At 44.8% G+C, this 25,409-nt stretch overlaps 1 protein-coding gene across 3 annotated transcripts; it reads left to right on the top strand.

Moving 5' to 3' along the window:
* Positions 1 to 310: 310 nt before the first annotated feature.
* arhgef9a (Cdc42 guanine nucleotide exchange factor (GEF) 9a) lies at positions 311 to 25,409 on the top strand. 3 transcript variants are annotated; one of them, XM_076273911.1, is made up of 11 exons: positions 311 to 409; positions 6,848 to 7,027; positions 7,617 to 7,706; positions 13,783 to 13,998; positions 18,367 to 18,546; positions 19,391 to 19,623; positions 20,189 to 20,318; positions 21,363 to 21,494; positions 22,548 to 22,791; positions 23,659 to 23,727; positions 25,228 to 25,409. In XM_076273911.1, the coding sequence occupies exons 1-11, from the start codon at positions 320 to 322 to the stop codon at positions 25,407 to 25,409; spliced, it is 1,746 nt and encodes a 581-aa protein (XP_076130026.1). In that variant the 5' UTR covers positions 311 to 319. The 3 variants fall into 3 exon arrangements, with proteins under 3 accessions (XP_076130026.1, XP_076130027.1, XP_076130028.1); XM_076273912.1 differs by lacking the exon at positions 7,617 to 7,706 and having other exon boundaries at positions 405 to 413; XM_076273913.1 differs by lacking the exons at positions 7,617 to 7,706; positions 21,363 to 21,494 and having other exon boundaries at positions 405 to 413.

The following is a 25,409-nucleotide window of genomic DNA, read 5'->3' as shown; positions in this document are numbered from 1 at the left end:
GGAGGTGTTGATGATATGCGTTTTATGTCGTTTTTTCCCTCTTAATGATGGTGGATGCATGGACTATCCCCCTGCGCCGATAGGGCTCCGGCTGACCGCAACCTGCCTGCCGAACACTCCGCCAGTATCACTGCCTCTTCGTGCTGTACCGTGACCTTGGATGTACAAAAGGGGTGTTTTGTTTACCGTGTCTCCCGTGGACAAGGCTTTGCCACTTGCGAACATTTCTATAATGTTCTTCTTGGTTCCGCGTTAATGGATGTTCTCTTGCGCCACAGTTCGCCCGCCTGCGCGCTGACAGTCACACGGCTATAGCACTATGGAAACGGGAGAACGAGAGCGAGGGCGCGTACACAGTGACAGAGGGGGATACCCAGTGATCCAACATGGCCCCAGAGATGTTAATGACGTTGGTATATTTTGTATAACCCTAAACATTGTTTCTGTCATGTCATTTTTCTATTAGTGGTGTCTGTTATGAAAAAAGACTATCTTTGTTTGGGGGGTGGGAGTAGTATTTAATAACCTCATTGGTATGTTAGCTAACCTGAAGCATCCTAGCCCTGTGCGTTAAGGCCGAGTATACTGGTGTCCATCGGGACCCGGGATCGCTTGTCATGCTCGATAAGTATTGCTCCAGTTTTAAAATATTCAGGTTCTCTCCAGATAAATTCTGAAATGTTAGCGCCTCGTTTGCATGGCATCCTAGAAAATTAGGGGACAGACTTTGCGCTCTCATGGTGGTCTTGGAATGTGTTCTAGTTCCACATGAGGCGTTCTTACTAAAAATAGTAGCCTACAGGAAAACAGCCATTACAGATAAAATGCTATGAGATGTGCAGTGAAAGCTGCCTTTATGTTGAGCACTGTTCCCACCTCTTTGCATCTCCTAGAAGGCCTGAAGGTATTCACAAGCACCTGTTTTGTGGAACAACCCTTAGTAGCACCATAAGCTCAAATATTTTATTGAACAGATGGCACGCATTGGATACACATGGTCTACCTCAACAAAATGTTTTTTTGAAGCGGTTTGGCTTAGACTGATAGGTTGATCTGTGCCAATGAAAACCAATGATACCCACAAACCTATATGAACATAAAGTTGCCAAGAGTTGCCAAAGTTGAGGACCTCATTTTTAGTAAAAGTGTGTAAGGTTTTAGTCAAAGGTAAGGTTTGTACTCATATAATGATCTTGTGACAGTCATTTTTGCATCCTGCTCCTAATATTTGTATCCGCCTGTAATCGTCATCCAATCTATGAGTGTAACTCTATCCATGTCAGAGGTGGTGGCAATGAAAATGTTCTGTCATGCCTTATATATAAGGTAATCTTATGGTGGTAAAAGGGGAGTACATTTCCCATGGTTACCCCTTTAGACCACAATAAGGTTGGTTATCACTTTTGACCATAAGGTTGGCTGCATACTCATTATAAAGCCTTGGCTCTTGATTTAACCTGCATGGCGAGTCATCTGCGATGAACAATAAGACAGAGAGAGAATGCACAGACATCTGGCAGCAAAATGATAACGGATGTGTGCCACTGTCATTATTACAACTATACTCTCTCTGAGAAGGGTTATACCATTTAGTGATGAAGAACTGACATGGTTAGATAGTAAGGCTACAGTTTTTCTCCTTGACCAGTATTTTTTTTATGAACTGTTCACAAAGATGCTGTTTGGTGAACTTGTAGAACACATTGCATTATGCTCACATTCTCTTGTACAATTTTTTTACATGTGATATATGTTTTTTATTTCTCTTTTTAAGGCACTCATAATTCCATTATGCATGGGAATGTTAAATAATGAGATATATCTGCAGAGTGAATGGTGCACTTTGGCCGACATCCTTCATGAGGCCAAACCAAACACGGCGGGGTACTGAATCATGACTTTATTTTAATAATTTATTTGTTTAATAACATGACTAAATGCACTCACAGATGTGCATCAAATAACTAAAACATGCTCAAAACAATGCAGTGTTTAAATTGATGGTTTAAGACAAATTTGCTATTTATGGTTTATACCGTGTTACTATGACAACTGAGAATCTACCTAATTGTGTTGCCTTGAATGCTAAGACTGGTCAGTAGAGTCTTGGGCGAATGGAGGGGTTCACCTTTGAAGATCCGTCAAACCATTTCACTCTGATAGTGTCTCGCTTGCCATTATGTTACACATTATAATAGATTACTGGATACATTATTATGTTATAAACCTGTCCTAAATGTCATGAATTGTGAATGATATGAATGGTTTTATTTGTGTGTGTGTGTGGTTTTGTGTGCTTTTGAGTGTGTGTTTGTGTGTGTGTATGTGTGTGTGTGTGTGTGAGAGAGAGAGAGAGAGAATGAGAATGTGAGTGCATGTGTGTGTGGTTGTGCCTGTGCACACGTACATTCTTGCACAGCAAGGGAGCTCATGTGTCTTCGAGGGAGCGTTGCCTGGCGAGCCAGTTAGCTCCGATGACGAGCTCTGGTTCTCTGGGAATACTCAAAGTGCTCTGACACATGAGGCAGCAGCAGCAATACGTCTGTACTGTACCCAGCGCGGGCGGCACAGCGCGGCACAGCACAGCGCCCGCTCCTCTCTGCCCAGCTGAGCGCCAGGGAGCCTTCCCACCCTGAAACAGGAGCGTGCCCAACCTCCTCTTATGCAGAGCAGGGGCTGTGTGTTCACATGGAGAGACACGTGGGCCTAAAAATATACCGCCTGTGTTCAAGAGAGGCCAGGAAATGGAGTAAGAAGCGTCAAATTTAGCAACATCTGTTCTGAGAGAGAGAGAGAGAGAGGGAGGGATGGAGAGAGGGAGAGGAAAGGAAGAGGGAAGAGTGTATGTGTGTTAATCAGTCATTACTGTTTCTCACAGAAGTCTTTTACTCACTCCGACAAGGTGCACGCTCACATATATACTAATGCCCAATGCATCAGTTGTGTGTGTGTGTATGTGGCGGCGGGGGGGGGGGGGGGGTAGCTTGTTGGTTAATGCCACATACTGTTTGAATCCTATCATGATAGACTCTTGAGGATCCTCTCAGAGCATAATGATATCGTCCTTTTCAGCATCCGTGCCCAGCGTTGTGTGATTTCTGTATGTCTGACATCCGAGGCACACGCACCACATGTGCCCCCCCGCTCCGCACTGTCCCCCCACTCCGTGCTGCGCTTGGAGACGTTCACGATGCTCACTGGGTGGGTGGTTATGTAACCGTTGTAGCCAGTCAGGTGTATTAAAAGTTAGGAGACTCTGTGTTTCAGGGGCATGGGGTGTGTGGGGGGGAGGGTGTGTGTGTCTGTGTTTTCCCTAAGTGGCCTGAGCACTCACTCCTGCCTCCTCCTTATACTCCCAAGGGAGAAGGCAGTGCACAGAGCACACTCAAACACTCAGTTTTCAGACTCAGAAGTGGTGTTTGTGTGTGTGTGTGTGTGCCTGTATATATTTATATAATTCCATTATTACTGAGAGCATTTGTGTATGTGTGTGTGAGTGCATCACAGATAGATTACAAGCACATCAAAGGCAACTCTCTTTTTTCCCTCCCAATGAATGCGTAATGCCTGCGGGTGAGGTTTGATTTCACAGCGCATTGATTTCGGTTCCAGTCGTTTTCACATTCTCCCCGACCCATAATCTCAGAGTTGTAGCCCACCAGTTTAATCTGCAGGGCATATAGATGGCAATGCAAAATGACAGGTTTTTAGAATGCTATAGATTTTGTGTTATTAACATGCATGCCCTCTGCGTATAATTTGCATTTTTTATTTGCTGTTCACTGACCTGAGCGTAAATATACATTTTCATGCACAAAGTTGGTCAGAGATAAAGAGTTGTTGATGTTAAGCTTGGGGGCGAGTAAGCAAGGGCTAATACTGCTTCTACACAATGCTGACCTGGGGCATTGCTAGGTACATTTGAAAGACTTTTATGGCATGATAGTGCAAAAAAGCTCTTCAGGGTCATTGCGTTTGTGTTGGATGCTAAGAAAGTGTCTTCTAAGGTTTAAAGCTGGTTATATGAACTAAGCCACAAGCAGTGTGTTCCTCTGAGCATTATGAAGTATGTGCGAGCGATTCCTTGCTGGTTAGATATATGAAATTTGTAGACGGAGCATAAAGCCAAAATGGGTAATAAGAACCTTTGGCAAATTCACAAGGGAGAGCCCATTAAGGCTTTATGAAAAAACCCTTAAATGTGTTTTATAGAACTAGAGGCCAGTGTGAACAGAACTCTTGGAAAAGGCTATTACACCCAGACCCGGTGTATAGGATATTTCTGTATTGCACACAGTATGCGGTATACGTCTCTATTTATTTTGAGATCATAAACACAACCCACATATATGTTTCAATAATATAGACGGGATGATGCAACGAATAGCCCATCTCAGTGTGTGTGTGTTTCTGTGCAGCTTGTCGCAGTAATGGACACTGGACGCGCTTAAGTCTCTGCGCTCTTCCTTAAGTACGCTCAGCAGTCCCTTACGAGAGCTCGCTCGAGCATTCTGCATGGATAGATGCACACATCTACGAAGGGACAAGCAGTGATTACTCCATCTAAACTAATTATGGCCAATGGGATGTTGATACTGTAGGACACAAGGGGAGCAGGCATAGATGATTCAATCATCTTCGCCACAGCTTTGCTATATTTATACTGTACATTAACTGTGACATCGCACTCCCTCTGTAAGCAGTAGTTCAGATGAAGGGGGGAATATTAGGCCTGAAATTTTCTCCTTGATGCAGTTTACAATGTGGTTTAATTGATCAAAGGTTTTAGTATGTTTATAAACATCCTAATTTGTTTAATTGAAGATGAGTCGAGAGTTATGAAATTGTAATGAAATGTTTTGTTGTTGTTGTATTTTAATTGGATGTTGTATTTTAGAAATAGGCATCCATGGATAGATGGATTGTGTATGTATTTTGTAACTTTAGTTGTAGAACTTCTTGTTCTTTAATACATATTTCTGACTTTCTGTATAATTCTATGCTGTGGATGCAGGCCTATAAAAAAGCCTGTGAATCTACCCATGGCATTTATGATACTGGATATCGTAACTTCTAGGATATTATTTAACACAGATGATAAATAGTTCACACCTCTGTATGATTTTGAGCTGTCAGTTCTGCTTGGATGTTGAACACTTTAGGATACTTTACTGGTATATCTCCTTTCCGTGGCTCTCTATAGATAACTCTGGTATGATGTTTCCAGTCTGGAGAGAATTTCAGCTCTTGTGTGGCAGAGCAGTGTGGCGCTGTCTGGCTTATGTAACCCCCTGGTATTTACACCAGGGAGAAGCACATTATATACAGCGAATCAATCACAGACACATGATAAGGCCAATTAAAAACTGCATTTCCCACACGCCTTGTGTGATCAGGTGAGGAAAGAGTAGAGAGGCTTGCAGGTGTAGACTCACGTAAACTCTGTCGCACTCAAGCCTGTCAAAGCACTTCACAGGGAACAAGCTGACAGTACCTGAGAAAGATGTTGCCGCTTGTCTCATCTCACCCAGGACTTCTGAGAGTTTATTTATATGTTAAACACCTCAAGAGTTCTGCTCTCATTGTTTGGCTTTGAAAAAAAAACAAGAAAAAAAAAACATTTCTTTATTTAGATACTTCTTTGAGACTACGAGGCTATTTTTGGTTGCGGCTGTCATGGCATTGTCAAAACAGGATGTGTGCTAAAACAACATTAAGTAGGGTAGACTATCCTGGGCATATGGTCATTTAACACTTGACTTGTTACTTCGCTGCGGACAACATGTATGTGGAAGTGAAACCTGACATGGGCCCTTTACGTAACTATGACAGCTTGAATAAGATGACTAACACACGGATACGCGTGCAGCTGTGCAAGCCAGCTGGTGAACACTAATGATGACGCACAAGTTGCTCTCAAAATGTTGCATGACACTTTTATAGACGTCGGTCATGCAACATCATCAGCTGAATTTTTTGCTACACAGTCATGATGTGTGGTTCAGAAATGTAGCTATTTAAAAAAAAAAATTTGCAATGCAATACTGATGCAAATTTTACACATTTCTGTTGTCTGTATAAAGTCATTCTACTGAAAGCATGCTTTCATCATCCAGTACTGGATGACTAGAGACTTTATTCACATGTTTGTCCCCCACTGGACGGTGGGGGGAAACTGGGGAAAACCCTGTTGTGATATTTCTGTACTGTGTGAGTCCTGCCTGTTCCACAGCTCCGAGTCGAGCTCCCAGCTTCTGTTCCCACTGTGGCGTTGGCACAGGCGGAGAGCTGTTTTGGCTTCTTTCTGGAGACTGTAGAGTAGAGGGATTTTCAGCCGGAGGAGCTGCCAACGCTTCTCAGGCACTGATCCGCCCTGGCGTATGGTGGCTCCTGTGGTGGCCAACAAGCATTTTGCAGTTGAAATATGGGTGTCAAAGTATGAGTGTTGCTGTGCATTATTTCTGGGTGAGAAATGTAGATATAATCTTGTGGGTTTTTTGTTGTTTTTGTTGTGATGGACCATGTGGATGTTTCTCCATTCATTGTATAGTGATTTACTTGCCAAATGACCCTTCCCTTCCCACACCTATCTGTTCTCATATCACAACTCTCTCCTCTCCGCTGGGCGGCTCCTCCTACACCCCTCTCCTCTCCTCTACACCCTTCTCCTCTCCTCACCCTACACCCTTCTCCTCTCCTCTACACCCTTCTCCTCTCCTCTCCTCTCCTCTTACCTTCTCTTCTCCTCTCCTCTACACACTTCTCCTCTCCTCTACACCCCTCTCCTCTCCTCTACACCCGTCTCCTCTCCTCACCCTACACACTTCTCCTCTCCTCTGCCTTACAGCTGATCAGTGGTGGATCCATCGTCAGTGCCGAGGCAGTATGGGATCACGTGACCATGGCTGACCGGGAGTTGGCCTTCAAGGCAGGCGACGTCATCAAAGTGCTGGACGCGTCCAATAAGGACTGGTGGTGGGGCCAGATAGACAACGACGAGGGCTGGTTCCCGGCCAGCTTTGTCAGGGTGAGTGAGCCAGCCACAGAGGGACCAGTGGCGACGGCCTGGCGCCTCGTACTGACACGACATGCTGTCTCTCTCTCTCTCTCTCTCTCTCTCTCTCTCTCTCTCTCTCTCTCTCTCTCTCTCTGTCTCTCTCTCTCTCTCTCTCTCTCTCTCTCTGTCTCTCTCTCTCTCTCTCTCTCTCTCTCTGTCTCTCTCTCTCTGTCTCTCTCACACATGCGCCAGAGACACGCTCACTGTCTGCCATGGGACATCTCCTCCTTAGATAGATGAGACACAGGGGGCGGAAGGGGAGGGTCGCAGTGTACAGCACAGTTACCTGGAAGATGATTTGTAAATCAATTATTGTTTTTTTCTATCTTAGATCTTTAATTTAAGTTTTAGCACTTGATTGAACAATCTAATATTCATTTTACTCAGTGTAAAAGCCTTTTTTTTTGTTTTTTTGTTCAGCACTTGAAAAATCTCAAATCTGAATGGCAGGGAAGGGCAGACAGATGTCTTCTATAATAAGTATGGAACTTGATGGAGGGGATGGTGGCAGATTTGTGAGCCACTTGTCTCCAACTGTTCTTCTTGTTCCCTCTCTAAGGTGGAGACCCATTCTCCTCAGTCCCAAACCAAACAGCTTTTTTATATCAACCCGATCGCAGCTCCACGTCTCTCAAACACATCTCCCAAGGTGCGTCAGAGCCACCGGAGCTCACACCCTGCCCTCTTACCCCCCCCAACCCCCCCCCCCCCACACACACACTCCCGTGGGCCCGGTCCCACACTCTGCATCCTGTTGCTTCCGACATCCCATCCAGCTCCGCTCCGCTCTGCCTCACCTCTGCTTGTGTGCCATCATGCCAACACATCACCATGTCCAGTTTTATCACGCCCAGCCCGGTCACGGGCACCTGTGCAGGGACCACTGCGTGGCAAGAGACGTTAGGAGACGTTTTTAGTTTTATTTGGTTTTCATTTTTGTGTGTGTGTGTGTATGTGCGTGTGTGTGTGTGTGTGAAGGAGAAGCTAGTGCAGGTTAGCGCTGTCACAGGGTGGGGGTAAGGGAGGAAGGGCTATTGATCTGGAGTTCAATTATCCATCCTGCAGAGGGGAACGAGGGAGAAGGAGGGAGAACGGAGGAAAGAGGAAGAAGAGTGAGGATCGCTGGATGAGTTTGTGTGTGTGTGTGTGTGTGTGTGTGTGTGTGTGTACATGTGTATGTATGTGTGTGTGTGTGTGTACGTGTGTGTATGTGTGTGTGAGAGAGAGAATGTGTGTGTGTTTGCATATGTGTGTGAGTGTGAGAGTATGTGTGTGTGTGACAGAGAGAGAGAGACAGAGAGAGAATGTGTGTGTGTGCACGCACGTGCGTGTGTATGTGTGTGGGTGTGCGCGGTTGTATGTGTGTGGGTGCGCGTGCATGCGTGTGTGTGGTTTGTTGCTCAAAGAGACTGAAGGGCATCAGGCTAATGGAGACATCTCCGGGCGTGTTCTCTTCCCCTCTGACCTGTCAATCAGGGTCCTTGGGGCCTGTCAGTTAGTCGATTGGGCCCCTCGGCCCAGGCCTCGCAGGGCTCGTATATTGGCACGAGACAGGTGGCCGTGTGCTGAACCCAATCTCATTGATCTGTTGAGGAAGAGACCCCTTACGCAGAATGCCTTTGAACGTATTGCTAAACAGTAAGCAGTTCACACGTGGAAACTGCTGTTCAGGTTCCTAATAATGGTATAGAGCCGAGATCTTAAGTGACTTGAATAGAATCGGCAGAATATTTAAATTTTTCATCACGGCAGTTTGTTTTCCTTCTCTGTTGTCATTGCTCACTCGATTATCATTCTCGTGCTTTTGTTTGAGTAAGAAGCCATTTACTCTAAAAATACGTTTTTATATAGAATTGTGGGGGATTATTATGTACTACGACTGGCTGTTGTATGTTTTCCAACCCCTTAACGCAGTATCACAAACTGAGCATGCTCCACCAGGGAGATATACTATACTGGACTACATAATGACCAAAAAGGAGGGGGGGAGTGTTTTTTGGGAGAGAAATGCTTGTTAATGGCACTTTTATGTAACATAGAATAGGGCACTATTTCAGGTACGATCCATTTAGGATTCCTAAGTGCATTCTTGGATACCCTCTGGCCTTCAGTCACTGAATTTCTCATACAAGTATTTTTGGACAGTGGACAGACACAACCATGGGTGCACGCACGCACGCACTCACACACACACTCACACACACACACACACACACACACAGGCGCACACACACACACACACATACACACATGCACAAAGGCGCACACACACACACAAACACAGACATGCACACACACACACACACACACACGCACACACACACGCACACACACACACGCACACACGCACACACACGCACACACACACACGCACACACGCACACACACGCACACACGCACACACACACACGCACACACACACACACACGCACACACACGCACACACACGCTCACATTTATCTGCACAGCCATATGCTGCCACACATGCAGTCTCTCATATTTAAACCCACATTCACTCTTGTATGCTTGCCTGCACACACCTGAAAAAGCAAGAATGGAGAGAACTCCACTCCTGTAGTCGGCAGGGGTAAATGCAACATGCATTATATTACAATGCCCACACTGCAGTAAAATCTAGCTCAGTAAAGTCTAGCTCTTAGTTAACACATAGAAATGCAATGTCCGAGTCCGGCAGGAATGATCTAATAATGCACATAAGTATCTAACTAGCTGTAGATAAAAAAATCTTTATTTATTTACTTCATTTAATGTATTTATTTTCTTTTTATTTACTACAGTGACTGCATATTCCTCTTCTTGACTTAATGGACAGTACTGGTCATTCATTACATGTAAGCGTTGCCCATGATGATGTACGTTCTCCCCACGGCAATGCTGTTCCTCCACTGGATGTGGTCTCTCGAGGAATAGTTCACGCCCGTTTGCTTATGCGCAATCAGAGCTTGGCCAGAAACGTGTCCATGGACGTGGGAATGCATGCGGTAGTGTTATCTAGACACGGGGCAATCCGTGAGGCTCTGTGTATTTTTAAACAATGCTGTGTGCGGATCTGCTCACCAAGTTGACTCATCTGGCTCATAATGAGGTGTCACTTTTTATTAGAGAGACTGAAAAGAGGAAACAGATTGCTCCAGGAGCAGAGGAACGTTTTGCAGCACTGCATGGAGAAAAGGAGAGATAGATAGATAGAGAGAGAGAGAGAGAGAGAGAGGGGGAGAGAGATACAGAGACCAAGAAGAAAAAAAGAAAAACAAATATAGAAATAAAGACAGTATAAAAGATTAGGTGACCCCCCCCCCCCTTTGATATCTGCGTACCTCAACATAAAGACTCGTAGTCTGCCAGATAGATGGCTTGTCCGTAGTGAGCATCTGTTAGTCTGACTGGAATTTAGAGTTAGTTACCTCGTCTTATCAGAGCCGGGGGGCTCTATCAGCAAAATTAGTTCTGTTTGAAGAGAATGGGATGTGACAGTTGTTTTCGCTCTCTGAGTTGCCTTCCAGCAAGCGATGCACAAATGCCTTTGAGTTTCTTGCCTCTCTGCTGCATGGTTGAAATAAAGGTAGAAGATTATAATTAGATAAGCAAGCTTCAGAAAAAAAGGGACATTGTATATGTTTTCTTCTCTCCTTTTATCATAAAATAGCTTGCCTTAGGGGCGGTTTATTCGACTGTGTCAGGTCCTCATTTGTTAGATCTAGAGGGGTAGGCCTGTTACCTGTTTTCAGAGAGGGAGGCTTTTCCATACAAAGCCAGCACACACTCCAGTATTAAAAAGCAATGCACACAATGTAAAATAGCAGGAATACTAATACTCAAGCCATCTCAGAGTCAGCATCCGAACATGAATATTTCAAGCCATGAGGGAAACACAGCCATATGTCAAGATTTCACTTGGGCTAGGCAGCGTACATTGTGTGTAGCCTAACACGTGGTGTGGTTAAAGAGGGAGAAAGAACACTCTGATGTGCCTGTGTGAGAGTTTGTGTGTGCTTGCGTGCATTACTGTAAGATACAGCTCTTAATAGTAATAAGCATTATATGGCTCAGTGGCTTTTTCACTTCAGAGGGGTTGTTGTTGTAATAGTGAGCCTAAATAAGAGACAGAGGAAATGAAATATGAAGGTGGTGAAATGAAGTGAAAAAAGATGAAATAACTAGCTAACATGTCTGCTTCTGTCCTCTCTTCCACACATGCAGAGTTTTGCCACTGTTTTAGGTTATCAGCCTCATAGTTCTGTGTCTTTCACTCTGTGTGTGTGTGTGTGTGTGTGTGTGTGTGTGTGTTTATGTACGTATGTGTGTGTGTGTGTGTATGTCTTTTAGAGAGAGAAAGAGAGAGAGAGAGAGAGAGAGAGAATCTGTGTGTGTGAGTTTGTATGTAAGCGATGGAATTTGTGTGTGTGTGTGTGTGTGTGTGGCTGTGTTCGCTCAGCTTCAGCTCATGTGGTGCTGATATTGGTGGATTTGTTCTGATTTCACGCTTGGTCCTGTGGCTGGTGTGTTGACTCAGAACTGCCCGCGTTGTTTTTCTGCCTCAGAACCTCTCGGCTTCATCGCCCCAACACACCACTGCAGCTGCCCCACCACACCAAACACGCACAAAACACGCACACACACACGCACACACACACACATACTAGCAGCACTCATACTGCTAACAGCTAACAGCCATCCCTCACACGCACACGCATACTTAAAGCACTCACATGACTAACTGCTAACAACTCTCCCCATTCAGAAGTGCAGCACAGAAAACTGACTGCTTTTGTTTTGTTGGAGACTGGAGATTGTAGGATAACAGATATTGAAGGAAAAGGAGCATAATACTACATTTCTTGGAGCACTCCAAAATGTATTTTAGAATCCTTACAACAAATCTACATTACAAATTAACAAAACGGAAACAGCAGAGAAGACAGAAACTGATATTTATCTCCTCCATAGTTTTGAATACACTGAAGAGTAAGTAGTTGGATGTTGCATCAGATAGATTCTATAGAGCAGTAGGCCTATTTCCCAATTTTTTCTGGGGACACACTTAAAAATGACAGACCATCGCGACACGACTTCACTTCAGAACTAACATGCAACCACCAATATTGCCCATATTGCACGATTTTTTAGGCCACAGGTTCTCAAACTTGTCTATGCTGGACCCCTCTAGGTGGTTGGATAGATAATAGTGCCTACTAGGCCTGGCCCACTACCACTACTATTATAGGGTTTGGTCACAGCAAATCACTCAAGTCGTTATATTGTAGCCTGTTTGTGGAGGTTTCTTTATTTCGAAAGTTGATTCCGCATTTTCCTCTGGAGTTAAACGTGTGCTTGTTTATGATAAGGCTGTGTATTGGTGTTGTGATAGGCTATGTGTAAGAATGTGAAATGAATAAATATCAGAACAAGAGGCTTTTGCGCAATAGCCAAAAGATGAACGATAATGCGCCTTTAGGCTGTTGCCTAGTGGAGTTCGCGAGATGGAAAACGAGAGGAAAAGCGTTTAAAATGTCCATTTAAATTGCAGCCAATCTAATGCACTGTTGTGCGTTTTAAATCCGAAATAAGGAAGGAATATGAGGAGGCTTCTATTAACTTTAAAGAGTGCATCTACAATCGAAACTATCTGCAGCCAATGACGCAAATTTAATAGCCTTATGTCCGGTCTATGGATGTTTGCTTTAGTTATTAACAGCACGGTCTTTGAGATTTAAAATTATACATTGTAGATTTTAATCGGCCAAGAGCTGGTGTCCGTTATTGTTTGTGCAAATATAGGCTGATTCATGTCCCCTGCGTTTTGCAACTGCGAGGTCCATGGCAGGCGCCCCACAGAAATAGGCTACTGTTTCATTTTGCGATTGAGATCCACGCTCTGGCGTCCCCTCTGCGACGTGTTCGCCCCCAGTTTCAAAGCTATTCTAAATTCAAAAATGCACAGAGGGAGTATGACAAAACCGTGACTGTGGTAGTTAACGAACTAGATCCTAATAGAAAGCTGTTAGCTTTCCTGGCTGAATGGTATAAGCTAGGCCTATTACATAACATAAATTGTCACTGTGCTGGCGACCCAAATAAAATCTCCTGCGACCCACCTGTGGGTAGCGACCCAGTCTTTGGGAACCAATGCTACAGAATAGAGGATAGGATAGATTCTATAGATGCTAATGTGCCATTGTATATTATCATACATGATGACATAAGATTACTTCATGATTATTTCATAGTTTTCTGTTAAGAAATTTTTTCAGAGTGTCCTGGCAGAGGAAGCAGCTTTAGGGTGCGTGAGGAGTCCTTTTCAGGTGACAGCTAAAAGCCAATGGCCCAGCGGGGCTTTTTAAAGAAAGCCTCCTGATAGTGCTGCATCAGTGAGTTCAAGTGAGGCCTCTTCACACACATACACACACACACACACACATACATGCACGCAATCACGCACGTATGCACGCACGCACGCACACACACACATGCACACACACACATGCACGCATGCACGCATTTACGCATACGCGCAAACACACACACACACACATACACGCACGTGCAGAAACTGAAGAGGTTTTTTTCATGGAGTAAGCACTTTAAAGAGTGGAAGTGGGAGGGGAACAAAGAGCTCGTGGGCTCCCCCTGTGGGCCTCGGCTGGAGGTGTCTGATCTGAACCCCCCCCCCTCCCCCCACCATGTGTGTACATGTGTGTGTGCAGCTGTGGGTGAACCAGGACGAGAGCGGTGCTGTGGAGGCGGTGGAGGGCCCCAGCGAGGTGCACAATGGCCACGTGGAGTCCAGCCCCAACCCCACCAGCGACTGCCTGTGTCTGGGCCAGCCCGTCCAGAACCGCGACCAGATGAGGGCCAACGTCATTAACGAGATCATGAGCACTGAGCGGCATTATATCAAACACCTGAAGGACATCTGCGAGGTAACACTTACTTACTTACTTACTTACTTACTTAGTTACTTACTTACTTAATTACTTACTTAGTTACTTACTTACTTACTTACTTACTTACTTACTTACTTACTTACTTTCTTACTTACTTACTTACTTACTTACTTACTTATCCATTTGGCTGGCACTTAATAGACACTGAAAGACCGGGGTACACGAAACTTGGTGGGCATGTAACCCCACATGGATAGCATGGAACCATCATTTTTCGTTTTGATCTGTAGCCCCCCCGCTGGACTGGACCCCCGAAAGGAGGGTAGGGCAGACACAGTTTTAGGTTTAGGAGGACCATTTTTTTTTTGTATGTTGATCTCAAGGGGCCATGTCAACCCATTCCATAACCACTCATTTCATGTATAGCGCCACCTAGTTAAACACAAGTAAAAATGAGGTGTTGTAATCGCAGGTATCTGTGACCTAACATAGTCAAAACTGCACGAAATTGGAAGTGTAGGATGATTATGACACCCTCTGTATGCACGCCAAGTTTCGTGGAATTCCATTCATGGGGGGCCACACAATAAATTAATTTATGTTACTATACACCAACTGGCCTGTAGGTGGCCGGAGACAGTTTTCTGATAATATCTCGAGAACCGTAGGACCTAGGACAGGGGTGTCAAACTCATTTTGGTTCAGGGGCCACATACAGCCCATCTGATCTCAAGTGGGCCGGACCAGTGAAATAATTGCAAAACATCCTTTGACAACTCCAAATCTCCAGCTTAGTTTTTTTCAGTAGGCTATGCTTTACCCTTCAGCCTACATTTGTAGCCTACATAATCACAAGGGATATATTAGATTATTACACATTTATTCAGAGAGGCCAATGAAATTGAAAAAAAATGCATTTCACTCTCATAAACAACTGGTTTATTTTTATAGTTGAGTGGGCCTACATTTTTACATCTGACCACCTGAACCAACTCACCACACTAAACTCAAGTGGGAGCTATGAAGAAAGTTAACATCCTGCCTTAAAAATGTAAATGTGCAAATGTATGAAAAATAAAATGAATTTAACAAACATAAGTTAGCAGTGCATGAGCAATACGATCAAATAATTTTGTAGGCTAGGTGGCGGTGCTGTGTAATAGGCTATCCGCCATAAAGGCCAGATCCTGCACCCATTCCGGGCATTTAAATTGCTACTGGTCTGCCTTTTTTCTCCAAGAACTGTCCAATTTCCTCTCGTAGTTCAAAGAAACGCTTGAGTACGGCACCTCGGCTTAACCACCGTATACTACAGCGTGGTATGGTAAGCCAGACAGAATGCCATTATCACTAAGAAAACAGTCAAACTGACGGTGAGTCAGACCTCGCGACCTGATTAAATTTACAGTTTGCACAACCACACTTTAACATGATCCAAGTTTAGTGTTTTACAACACAACACTTCCTGGTGCAAAATACAATAAAATGCCCAAACATCTTGTCCTCCGTTTGCAGGCTGCACTTTGTCTCTGAATTTTGTCGCAACGCCTGCTTTTCTCCCAACAATGTAGCCAAACTGACAGCACAGGACCAGTCAACTCCAAACTTTTTTTTAGTTTTTTGGCTGCGCCTAGCGGCTGAATTGAGCATTTCGGTTATTTCTTTGAAAATTCATAACTCCTCACAGGAATGGGCTAGAGATTTTTTTTTTTTTGTCATAGTCAGAAATTTATTCTCTACAAGTCTGGGCCGGATTAAACCATCTAGCGGGCCGCATCCGGCCCGCGGGCCGTATGTTTGACACCCCTGGCCTAAGAGGTCCACCTTTTTTATATATGTTGGTCTTAAGGGGGCATGTCAACCCATCCCATTACCACTTATTTCATGTATAGCGCCACCTAGTTAAAAATTAAAAAGCAAAAAATTAGGTGTTTTCATCACAATATCTCTGGCTGACAAGGTCAAAACTGCACGAAATTAAAAGTGTAGGATCATTATGACACCCTCCGAATGCATGCCAAGTTTTGTGTACTTTCGTTCATGGGGGGCCTTACAATAAAATAATGTATGTGTACATTTAGTGACGTACACCAACAAGGATTCCCGGGACACTGAAAGACCGGGGTACACGAAACTTGGTGGGCATGTAACCCCACATGGATAGCATGGAACCTTCGTTTTTTCGTTTTTATCTGTAGCCCCCCCGCTGGACTGGACCCCCCGAAATGAGGGTAGGGCAGACACAGTTCTCTGTGAATATCTTGAGAACTGTAGGGACTAGGATGACCATTTTTTTCCGTATGTTTGCCTCCAGGGGTCATGTTAACCAATTTCATGTGCACACATGTGCACAAACAGATACACACACACACACATACATTCACAGTAATCATACGTATGACACATACTCACACAGTAGACATATGTACGCTTGCATGCACAGGCACATACGCAGGCACAGACACACGCACACACACACACACACACACACACACACACACACACACACACACACACACACACACACACACACACACACACACACACACATAACATAAACATGTACATGCACACATGCACACAATTCAAGAATTTCTCAGAATTATGAACAGGCAAGATGGAGGTGGGGTTGTATAAAATTAATTTTACATGTGAAATCTATGAACTAATCATGTTTTGGTACTTGTTGTCTAGCAGATATCAGTGAGAATTGAGTGTGGATAATGCAATTTAGTGAGACAGTTAGAATCATATAGGCCTTTCAGCGTGATTTATTTTTGTGGAAAAAATGTGCTGGACTGGGCGACGGTCATATTTTGTACCGCTCTGCGGTACATCTAGTATTAATTAGTTATAAATGTATTATACATAATAGTGTTTTGTACTGAAATGGTATTTTAAGTATGCCGAATGAACACTTGTCATTTCATATCAATGAAATACATATACAAATAGGATTACGTGTATTATAGGTGTATAGATGGATGTATATAGTGTATATATGGGGATCATCTATGACCATGCTGACGTGTCCCATCCACAAGTTGACATTCACCTCACTGCGAGAGGCTCTGCAGAGGGACCTTGTGTGATTTCTCTGTGATATAATAGAAGTGCTCACAGGTTGGACTTGAGTGAGTGGGGCATGTTTAGAAACCCTCTCTGTCTGTAGATGCCTTTCCACTTGGCCTGGCAGTGTCCAGTGTGGCGCATCCTCGTGAATACACGGAAAAGCTTTTAGAAAGCCTTCATTCAGCACAGCACTGCAGGGTGACAACCCTTGCACAGCACACACACACACACACACACACACACACACACACACACACACACACACACACACAGACACACACAAACACACAGACACACACACACACACACACACACACACACATACACACACACACACACACACACACACACACACAAACACACAGACACACACACACACACACACACACACACACACACACACACATACACACACAATTGCATCATATATATACAGACACAAACTCATACAAACACATATACACACCACACACATACACACACACACACATACACATACTCAGTCCACAGCTGTATTATGCAATCAGGCCGAAGTGAAGAGTGACGCATATTCATACAAAACTGTGTAACAGGCGTACAACTCACCAGGGTCTGTAAGGAGCAATTAGTGCAGCTCAGCCACTCTCCTCTCCTCCAGTAGCCTGACTCTGTCCTTACCTTCCCCCTCTCACTGAATTTCTCACAGCGTCCCCCGTGAATGGAAGAGAGTTTTATTGTAGTGATGAGTAAGCTGAGAGAGAAAGAAAGAGGGTGAGAGAGAGAGGGAGAGGGTGAGAGAGGGGGAGAGGGAGAGAGAGGGTGAGAGAGAGGGAGAGGGTGAGAGGGAGAAGTATAGAGGAGGATTACGTAACAGATATTCTGCTGTTTAGTGCAGGCAGTTTCTACTGCAGTTCTGCTCTTGATAGAGACAACAAAACTATTTATGTCAGAGGAAGCGGCACTGTAGCGAGTTTTCTTAAATGTATTATGTCATGGTACAATAATAATTCATTTAAAAAGTGTACATAAACTGAAAATGGCTTCACTGACAAAGCAACATTTTTTGCAAGGGCTTTTTTTTATGCAGTTATGCATTTTTCAAATTGTTTTGGAAAATGTGGCCAGGCTCTGACAAGGTGGCAGTCACTTCATTTATATGATTTACTCAAATGAGGAAAAACTGCGGTCCAAAATGGTGTGTGTATGTGTTTGTGGAACTCATTGTGATAGCGGGGTGTCAGTCGCTCTTGAATGGTCTTGTATTATTGTAAAAAAAAAAACACCTCTTTTTACTGAATCTAAAACTATTCAAAGCTAAACAAAACTGTACAAATTCAAATCTCTCCTCCACAGGGTTACCTGAGACACTGCAAAAAGCGGAGGGACATGTTTAACGAGGACCAGCTCAAAATGATTTTTGGGAACGTGGAGGACATCTACAGATTCCAGCTGGGTTTCGTCAGAGACCTGGAGAAGCAATTCAACACAGATGAGCCCCATCTCAGTGAAATCGGACCATGCTTTCTAGAACATGTGAGCCACTTTAAACTTAAATGTAAACTTGGTATGAGTTAGGTAAAGTAAGTACCAGTACCAGTAAAATAAAGTAAAGGAAGTAAGGTTAGGTAATGGAGGACATGGCAGAAGTTAGTGCATGTTTGAGGTCGTAATGTGGCCACAGAGGAGTGTAATACGGCCAAAAAACTGGAACTACTAGGTGTGCAAGTATCTAAAGCTAATTGACATTCAGAAGGCAGTTGTTTAAATGGTAAACCCACCCAACAACCCAGTTGTTTAAAGGTAATAACCACAAGGACATAACTTCCATATATTTGCAGTTTTCCCTCCATGTAAGCAATCGGAATAAGAGTGTATTTGGCAAAAGTATATATCTCACTTGCTGCCATTTACAAAAAAACATTATCACCTTAAAATAACATCAGACAAATAATTAGCTGTCAGCAAATTGTCTGGCAAAAAGGAGACCGACTCAATTGTCATCCAGACTAGACACCCAGGGGGGCGAGCTTTCACAATGCAATACGTCTGCACCGTATGCAAAACCCTGGAAACTGCAAAAACTGTTATACAGCTTTGAGAAAATTCATTTCCACCATTTTCCTGTTGCTGCTTTGAAAAGACTTAAAGTTTGGAAAACGTTAACTAAAAATTACACTTTAAGAGCCGTTTGTCTTTCCCCATCAGTAGGGGCCGTACATACAGCAGGTAGTATCTCTAAGTTCCGAACCCCTAGAAGGGCAAAGAAAGCGAAGTGAAAGAGTGAAACTATTTCAAGGTTCTATTTGTGAATATATGGCTTACATTTTACCCGTTATAAATGTTTTATATTTTTGATTCTGTGTGCTCGTGCTTACAGCAAGATGGGTTTTGGATTTACTCGGAGTACTGCAACAACCACGTGGACGCCTGCATGGAGCTGGCTCGGCTGATGCGGGACGCACGTTTCCAGCACTTTTTCGATGCCTGTCGGATGGAGCAGCAGATGATGGACGTTGCCATCGATGGCTTCCTGCTGTGCCCAGTGCAGAAGATCTGTAAATATCCGCTGCAGCTGGCCGAGCTGCTCAAATACACTGTCCAGGATCACAGGTAAGGCAGGCCAGGTATCGAAGCTCAAATTTGATTTATTAGCTACACTGCACAGACAACTCACTTCATTTTCTACTTAGGTATGGTGTTTACTCATTATGTTTTACATGTACTGTTATAAATATGTATGTTGTTTCATGGGAATTAATTATAGGTTCTATGGAAAAACCTTTTGTACGGCCTGTGATGATCTGCTCTAATTGCTTGGCTTCAATGGCTAAATTACATGTTGACCTTTGTCTTATGGTAATTTGGTCGACTGAATTTGAAACTTCACTGAATGCTCAAATGGATGACCATTTAAAACAGTGTAACATACAGAGGTGCTGCTGTTGTGTTTTCTCATTTGGCACTCCTGAAACATCTTTCTCAAGTCAAGTTCCGAGATGCACATAGCTGCCAACCAATACAAGCAGGTTAACTAACATAAGCTAGTTGGATAAATTAAATGTATGTGAAATAGACATAATTTATAAGAGACTGACAGGATATAGATGAAAGAGCTAAAGGTCATTTGTTTATTGATTTAATTCTGTGATGTGTGTGGTGTGTGTGACTCTCCCAGTGATTACCGGTATGTAGCGGCAGCACTCGCTGTGATGAGGAACGTCACTCAGCAGATTAACGAGCGGAAGCGTCGCCTGGAGAACATCGACAAAATCGCCCAATGGCAGGCCTCGGTACTGGACTGGGAGGTAAGACCCACCAATCATGCTGCATTGTCTTTCAAACCTAGAGGCTCAGCGTGCAAAGGTGTAGCGGCTTCTGTTAGGCCTTCATCGTCCTCCAGTCTCTGTAATCTTTGCAAACATGGTGAGACACTACAAGTTTGCCTGGGGTGGATTAAGTGACAAGCGCTCCTCCTCCTCGCCCTAACTTCCCAAACACTGGGTTAACAAACTTGCGTCGATGGCAGAGCATCAACCTGTATGCAGCGGAACCGAGGCGCAGGGTCAGCCAGGCCTGTCATATCGCGTCACTCTGGGACACTTAGTTTGGAATGGTGTGGGCTCTACCGCAGGGCCGGCTCCTGGGGGGGGTTTTCTCGGGTCACAGTGTTTCGTGGTCACCGTCATCAGTGCCGGGTCGCATCACTGCCAAGTGACCTGTAATGTGCGTCACTCTCTCCCCGCAAGCGGTCCCCGCTCACCGAGTCACATGGACAGAAAAGAGAAACGCATCACTAGCTAATGTGGAGAGGGGAGGGACTTGGTAGATAGTCAGTCCATGGCAGCATGTCAAGCCATGTGTGTGTGTGTGTGTGTGTGTGTGTGTGTGTGTGTGTGTGTGTGTGTGTGTGTGTGTGTGTGTGTGTATGTGTGTCTGTGTGTCTGTGTGTGTCTGTTCTTTATGTAGGGCAGGCCGATTGTTTGATTAAACATGATATTTGTGTAAGCTTATTTGTATGGTGTGCATGCGTGTGTACTGTATGTGTGTCTGTGTGTGTCTGTTCTTTATGTAGGGCAGGCCGATTGTTTGATTAAACATGATATTTGTATGTGTAAGCTTATTTGTATGGTGTGCATGCGTGTGTGTGTGTATGTGTGTGCATGTGTGTGTTTATGTGTGTATTTGTACGTGCTTTTAGGATGCCTGTCCCTATATTTCATGTTGTTCTCTTTCTCTTGGTCTTCTCTGTGTGTGTCTGTGTTGGGCTGTGTGTGTGTGTGTGTGTGTGTGTGTGTGTGTGTGTCTGTGTGTGTGTGTGTGTGTGTGTGTGTGTGTGTGTGTGTGTGCAGGGCGAGGATATTTTGGATCGCAGCTCGGAGCTGGTCTACACTGGGGAGTTGTCCTGGATCTACCAGCCGTACGGGAGGAGTCAGACCCGGGTCTTCTTCCTGTTCGACCATCAGCTGGTGCTGTGCAAAAAGGTGGGGCAGAGAAGAGGAGGGGGTAGTTGGGATGGGTGGGGGGTAGGTGTGGGGATAGGCGAGTCAGGGGGTAGGGGGTAGGTGTGGGGGTAGTTGGGATGGGTGGGGGTTAGGTGTGGAGGTAGGAGAGTCAAGGGGTAGGGGGTAGGTGTGGGGGTAGTCTGGAGGGGTGGGGGGTTTAGGGGTTGGGGGGTTAGGTGTGGGGTAGTCGGGATGGGTGGGGGGTTTAGGGGTTGGGGGGTTAGATGCGGGGTAGTCGGGATGGGTGGGGGGTGGGGGGGTTAGGTGTGGGGTAGTCGGGATGGGTGGGGGGTTTAGGGGTTGGGGGGTTAGATGTGGGGTAGTCGGGATGGGTTGGGGTGGGGGGTTAGGTGTGCGGTAGTCGGGATGGGTGGGGGGTGGGGTGTTAGGTGTGGGGGGTAAAAACGGGGGCAGCAGATTTAGGAGAAAGTGAGAAATGAAATTAAGCCCAGAATATCTCTCCAAAATAGATTAGTCAGAATTGGGCTTACACATGCTACGCTACAGTCTCTCAGCTGACCTGGATACTGCCCTGCTCTTGACAGCCTGCATTAGTGCTGCCATCAGGGCTGGGCTAGGTTTGAGCACCATCTCCATCTTGTAATCCTTGTAATCCTTTTCATGTTTCCAATCAAAAGCACCCACGCCGTGTCCTCTCACCTCAGACACTTCTCACCTTTGATAGATAGATTTTTTGATAGTTACCCTCGAGTGTGTGTGTGTGTGTGTGTGTGTGTGTGTGTGTGTGTGTGTGTGTGTGTGTGTGTGTGTGTGTGTGTGTGTGTAGAGACAAAAGAATATAAGGACACAGTAGTAGGCTATTGAAAAGGCAGAATGACTAACGTGGTCACACACTAAAAGCCCAAGTTTCCAAGTGTCACCTGAGATCAACTTCTCTCTTCCTGAAATCAGCTTCTCTCTCTCTCGCTCCCTCTCTCACTCTCTCTCTCTCTCTCCCTCGCTCTTTCTCCCTCTCTCTTCCTGACTCTCTTTCTCCCTCTCTCCCTCTCTCTCTCCCTCTCTCTCTCTCAGGATCTCATTCGAAGAGACGTTTTGTACTACAAGGGGCGCATAGACATTGACCACTACGAGGTGGTGGATGCCCTTGACGGCCGTGACGATGACTTTAACGTGAGTGTGAAGAGCGCCTTCAAGCTGCGCCACAGGGAGTGCGAGGACATCCACCTCTTCATCGCCAAAAAGCTGGAGGAGAAGATTCGCTGGCTACGGGCCTTCCACGAGGAACGCAAGATGGTGCAGGAGGATGAAAAGATTGGTATGAGTCTAGAGCGAGAGAGATATCTATATCTATATGAATGAATCTCTTTCTCTCTCTCTTTCTGTCTATAGAATAAGGCCTTATGTGTGTGTCTGTGTGTGTGTGTGTGTGTGTGTGTGTGTGTGTGTGTGTGTGTGTGTGTGCGTGCGCGTGCGTGCGTGTGTGCGTGTGCGTGTGTGTGTGTGTGTGTGTGTGTGTGTGTGTTGAGTTATTTGTGGCCTTATGTGTGTTTGTGTTTTAGGCCTCTAGACCTTGTGTGTGTGTGTTTGAGTTACAAAGTGATTTTTTTTTATTACTGTTTTATGCCATATAATTATACTCAATGTATTATTACTATGTAATAATATTTTTTTGAGATCTATCGTAACGCCTCCAATTACCACCACTTTCGTTTGAAAATTCTAAAACAATGATGTTTTTTAATACTTACAAATAACATTTGATAAATTAACCTTACATTTTTCAGTAGCCATAGGTGTGTAGATTTGAACCAAATCTGGTTTGGTTCTTAACGGGGCTTTTACTGCCTGAAATATCCGATTTTGTTTACCATGCTTGAAGGTTAGTGCTGGCCTGGTGGGTCGCCTATTTACGCCATTTCAATGGCACATGAACGGTTAGACCGAAAAGTCTCGTCATGAAATTAAAATTCCACAGGAGCTCGAAGCGGATTTGTACACGCAGCCTTACAACACTGTTTACAGCTCTTCGAGTCACGGTAAAATGTCATTTTTGGTACATAGCTAATAGGAATCCACCGTCTTGGTTTGTATAGAAAACGCAAGATGGCGGAAATAGAGGACCGGTGGTAATAGGGGGAGTTCCGATACATTGTAAATGGATTCATGTCATGTCTTGTTTCAGGGTTCGAGATTTCAGAGTATCAGAAGAGACAGGCAGCTATGACCGTTCGTCGAGTGACCAAACAGAAAGGTAGGACTTATCCAAGAGACAGCACATCCTCCATGGGGGTTTCAGTCAGTTAAACTTCGTTTTTTGTGATGTAATTTTTTATTTATAAATATTATAGACAGCAGCTCATATGGTACAACACACAGATAACAAATAGGAGATCAGACAGTAATATAGCATATCAGTTAAGACACAGTTGCTCCTGGTCAAAATAAATTACAATACAGAAAATGTACCTTATCTTTTAAAAGATGTAGGACACATATTACGATCACAATGCACTCTTATGGTAGCCTAGAAATCTAGACGCGCCCCTAGCGGCAGCAAATTACATTTGCTGCCAGGGCTAGTCTAGCAACTCTCCGTTGGCTTGTGAGCTCCAGATCCCCAGACTTCGCCGGGCCAATGAAATCGTGTATAGAGTCGGTAGGTGGGCTTAACATAATGATTGATGGCAGAGTTGCAACGGTTTGGCTTGAATTCCCTGCTACTTGAAAACAAATAAGATGGATGTTGCTGTTGGCGAACAGTGTGACACGAGTTAAGCTTTTATTAAGTTGGCAAACGTTTGAACTAGCCAACTAGCTCCGCTGGTGGGAAACGCATGGGACTCATAGCGCTGCCGCTGTCCTATTGCGTGCAGAGGGAATTTGAAAGACAACTGATTATCCCGCCCCTCGGACTGAGCACTGCGAACGGTGAGTGTCCAGACCCTACATGTAAATGTGGGTCTGGCTCGCCAGGCTACTCTTATGGTGGCCTTTTTCTTGACTTAATTATCTAAACTAAATCATTCCAAGATGGTTTGAAGCTGATCAACATTGCCATCATATTTAGTATTCGCTTTGTTGTATTTCACATTTCTCATATTGCAATGATGATTGTTTGAAAATAAAAAAATGTTTGCTATTATTTTCTCCTTTTTATTGCCCCACTCTGTCTTTCCTCTATGTGGCTCTGCTTAATTGCCCCCCTTTCCTATTTATGTCTCATACAATGTTGTCATGGTTCTCATTTGCTGCTTAACCTTCAAGGAGAATTCCGGTGATTTTTCACATAGATCTCTGTTTCTCGAGATTATCGAGTATTGTCGGTACGAACCCCCCCCTGAAAACAATCGGTTCTACCTAGCTCGAATTGCTGCAGCCAACAGCTAGAGCTGCCAGGCAGCTACACGGCTACACTCTGGGGGCATGAACATGTAGCTGCCTCGCTTTAACTGTTGGCTGCAGCAACTGGAGCTAGATAGAACCGATTGTTTTTTTTCCGTACCGAGAGTACTCGGTGACCTCGAGAAACTGAGATCTATGTGAAAAATCGCCGGAATTCTCCTTTAACCTATGTCTCTGTGCTGTGCTGTGCTGTGCTGTGCTGTCTGTGCTGTGCTGTGCTGTCTGTGCTCTGCTGTGCTGTGCTGTGCTGTGCTGTGCTCTGCTGTGCTGTGCTGTGCTGTGCTGTGCTGTGCTCTGCTGTGCTGTGCTGTGCTAATGCGTATTGTGTCTCTGCCCCCGGCTGCCTCAGGTGCAGGTCGCTCAGGCTCAGGGCCCCCGGCGTACCCTCCTCCTATTGACCCCATGAACCTGAGCCCGTACCTGCTGCCCGACGGGCTGTGCCAGGCTGACGGCTACGAGTACGGGGAGCCCAAGAGGAGCACGTCGCCGTTCTGGCAGAACCTCAGCCGGCTCGCCCCCTTTAAGAAATAA

Source organism: Alosa pseudoharengus, unplaced genomic scaffold (assembly GCF_046254945.1).
Source record: "Alosa pseudoharengus isolate Yale_2024_CS ecotype anadromous, Long Island Sound unplaced genomic scaffold, YU_APseudo_1.1 YU_APseudo_1.1_scf_8, whole genome shotgun sequence".
In the NCBI taxonomy this organism is placed as follows: Eukaryota; Metazoa; Chordata; class Actinopteri; order Clupeiformes; family Clupeidae; genus Alosa; species Alosa pseudoharengus.
The sequence above is the reverse complement of the archived record's forward strand: the minus strand, read 5'-3'. Positions and strand labels throughout refer to the sequence as shown.

Coding starts and splice junctions, on each gene's coding strand:
- arhgef9a (XM_076273911.1), top strand. CDS start 320: ATGGAAACGGGAGAACGAGAGCGAGGGCGCGTACACAGTGACAGAGGG. Junction 7,028..7,616: donor TCCCGGCCAGCTTTGTCAGG/GTGAGTGAGCCA, acceptor TCCCTCTCTAAG/GTGGAGACCCATTCTCCTCA. Junction 21,495..22,547: donor AGCTGGTGCTGTGCAAAAAG/GTGGGGCAGAGA, acceptor TCTCTCTCTCAG/GATCTCATTCGAAGAGACGT.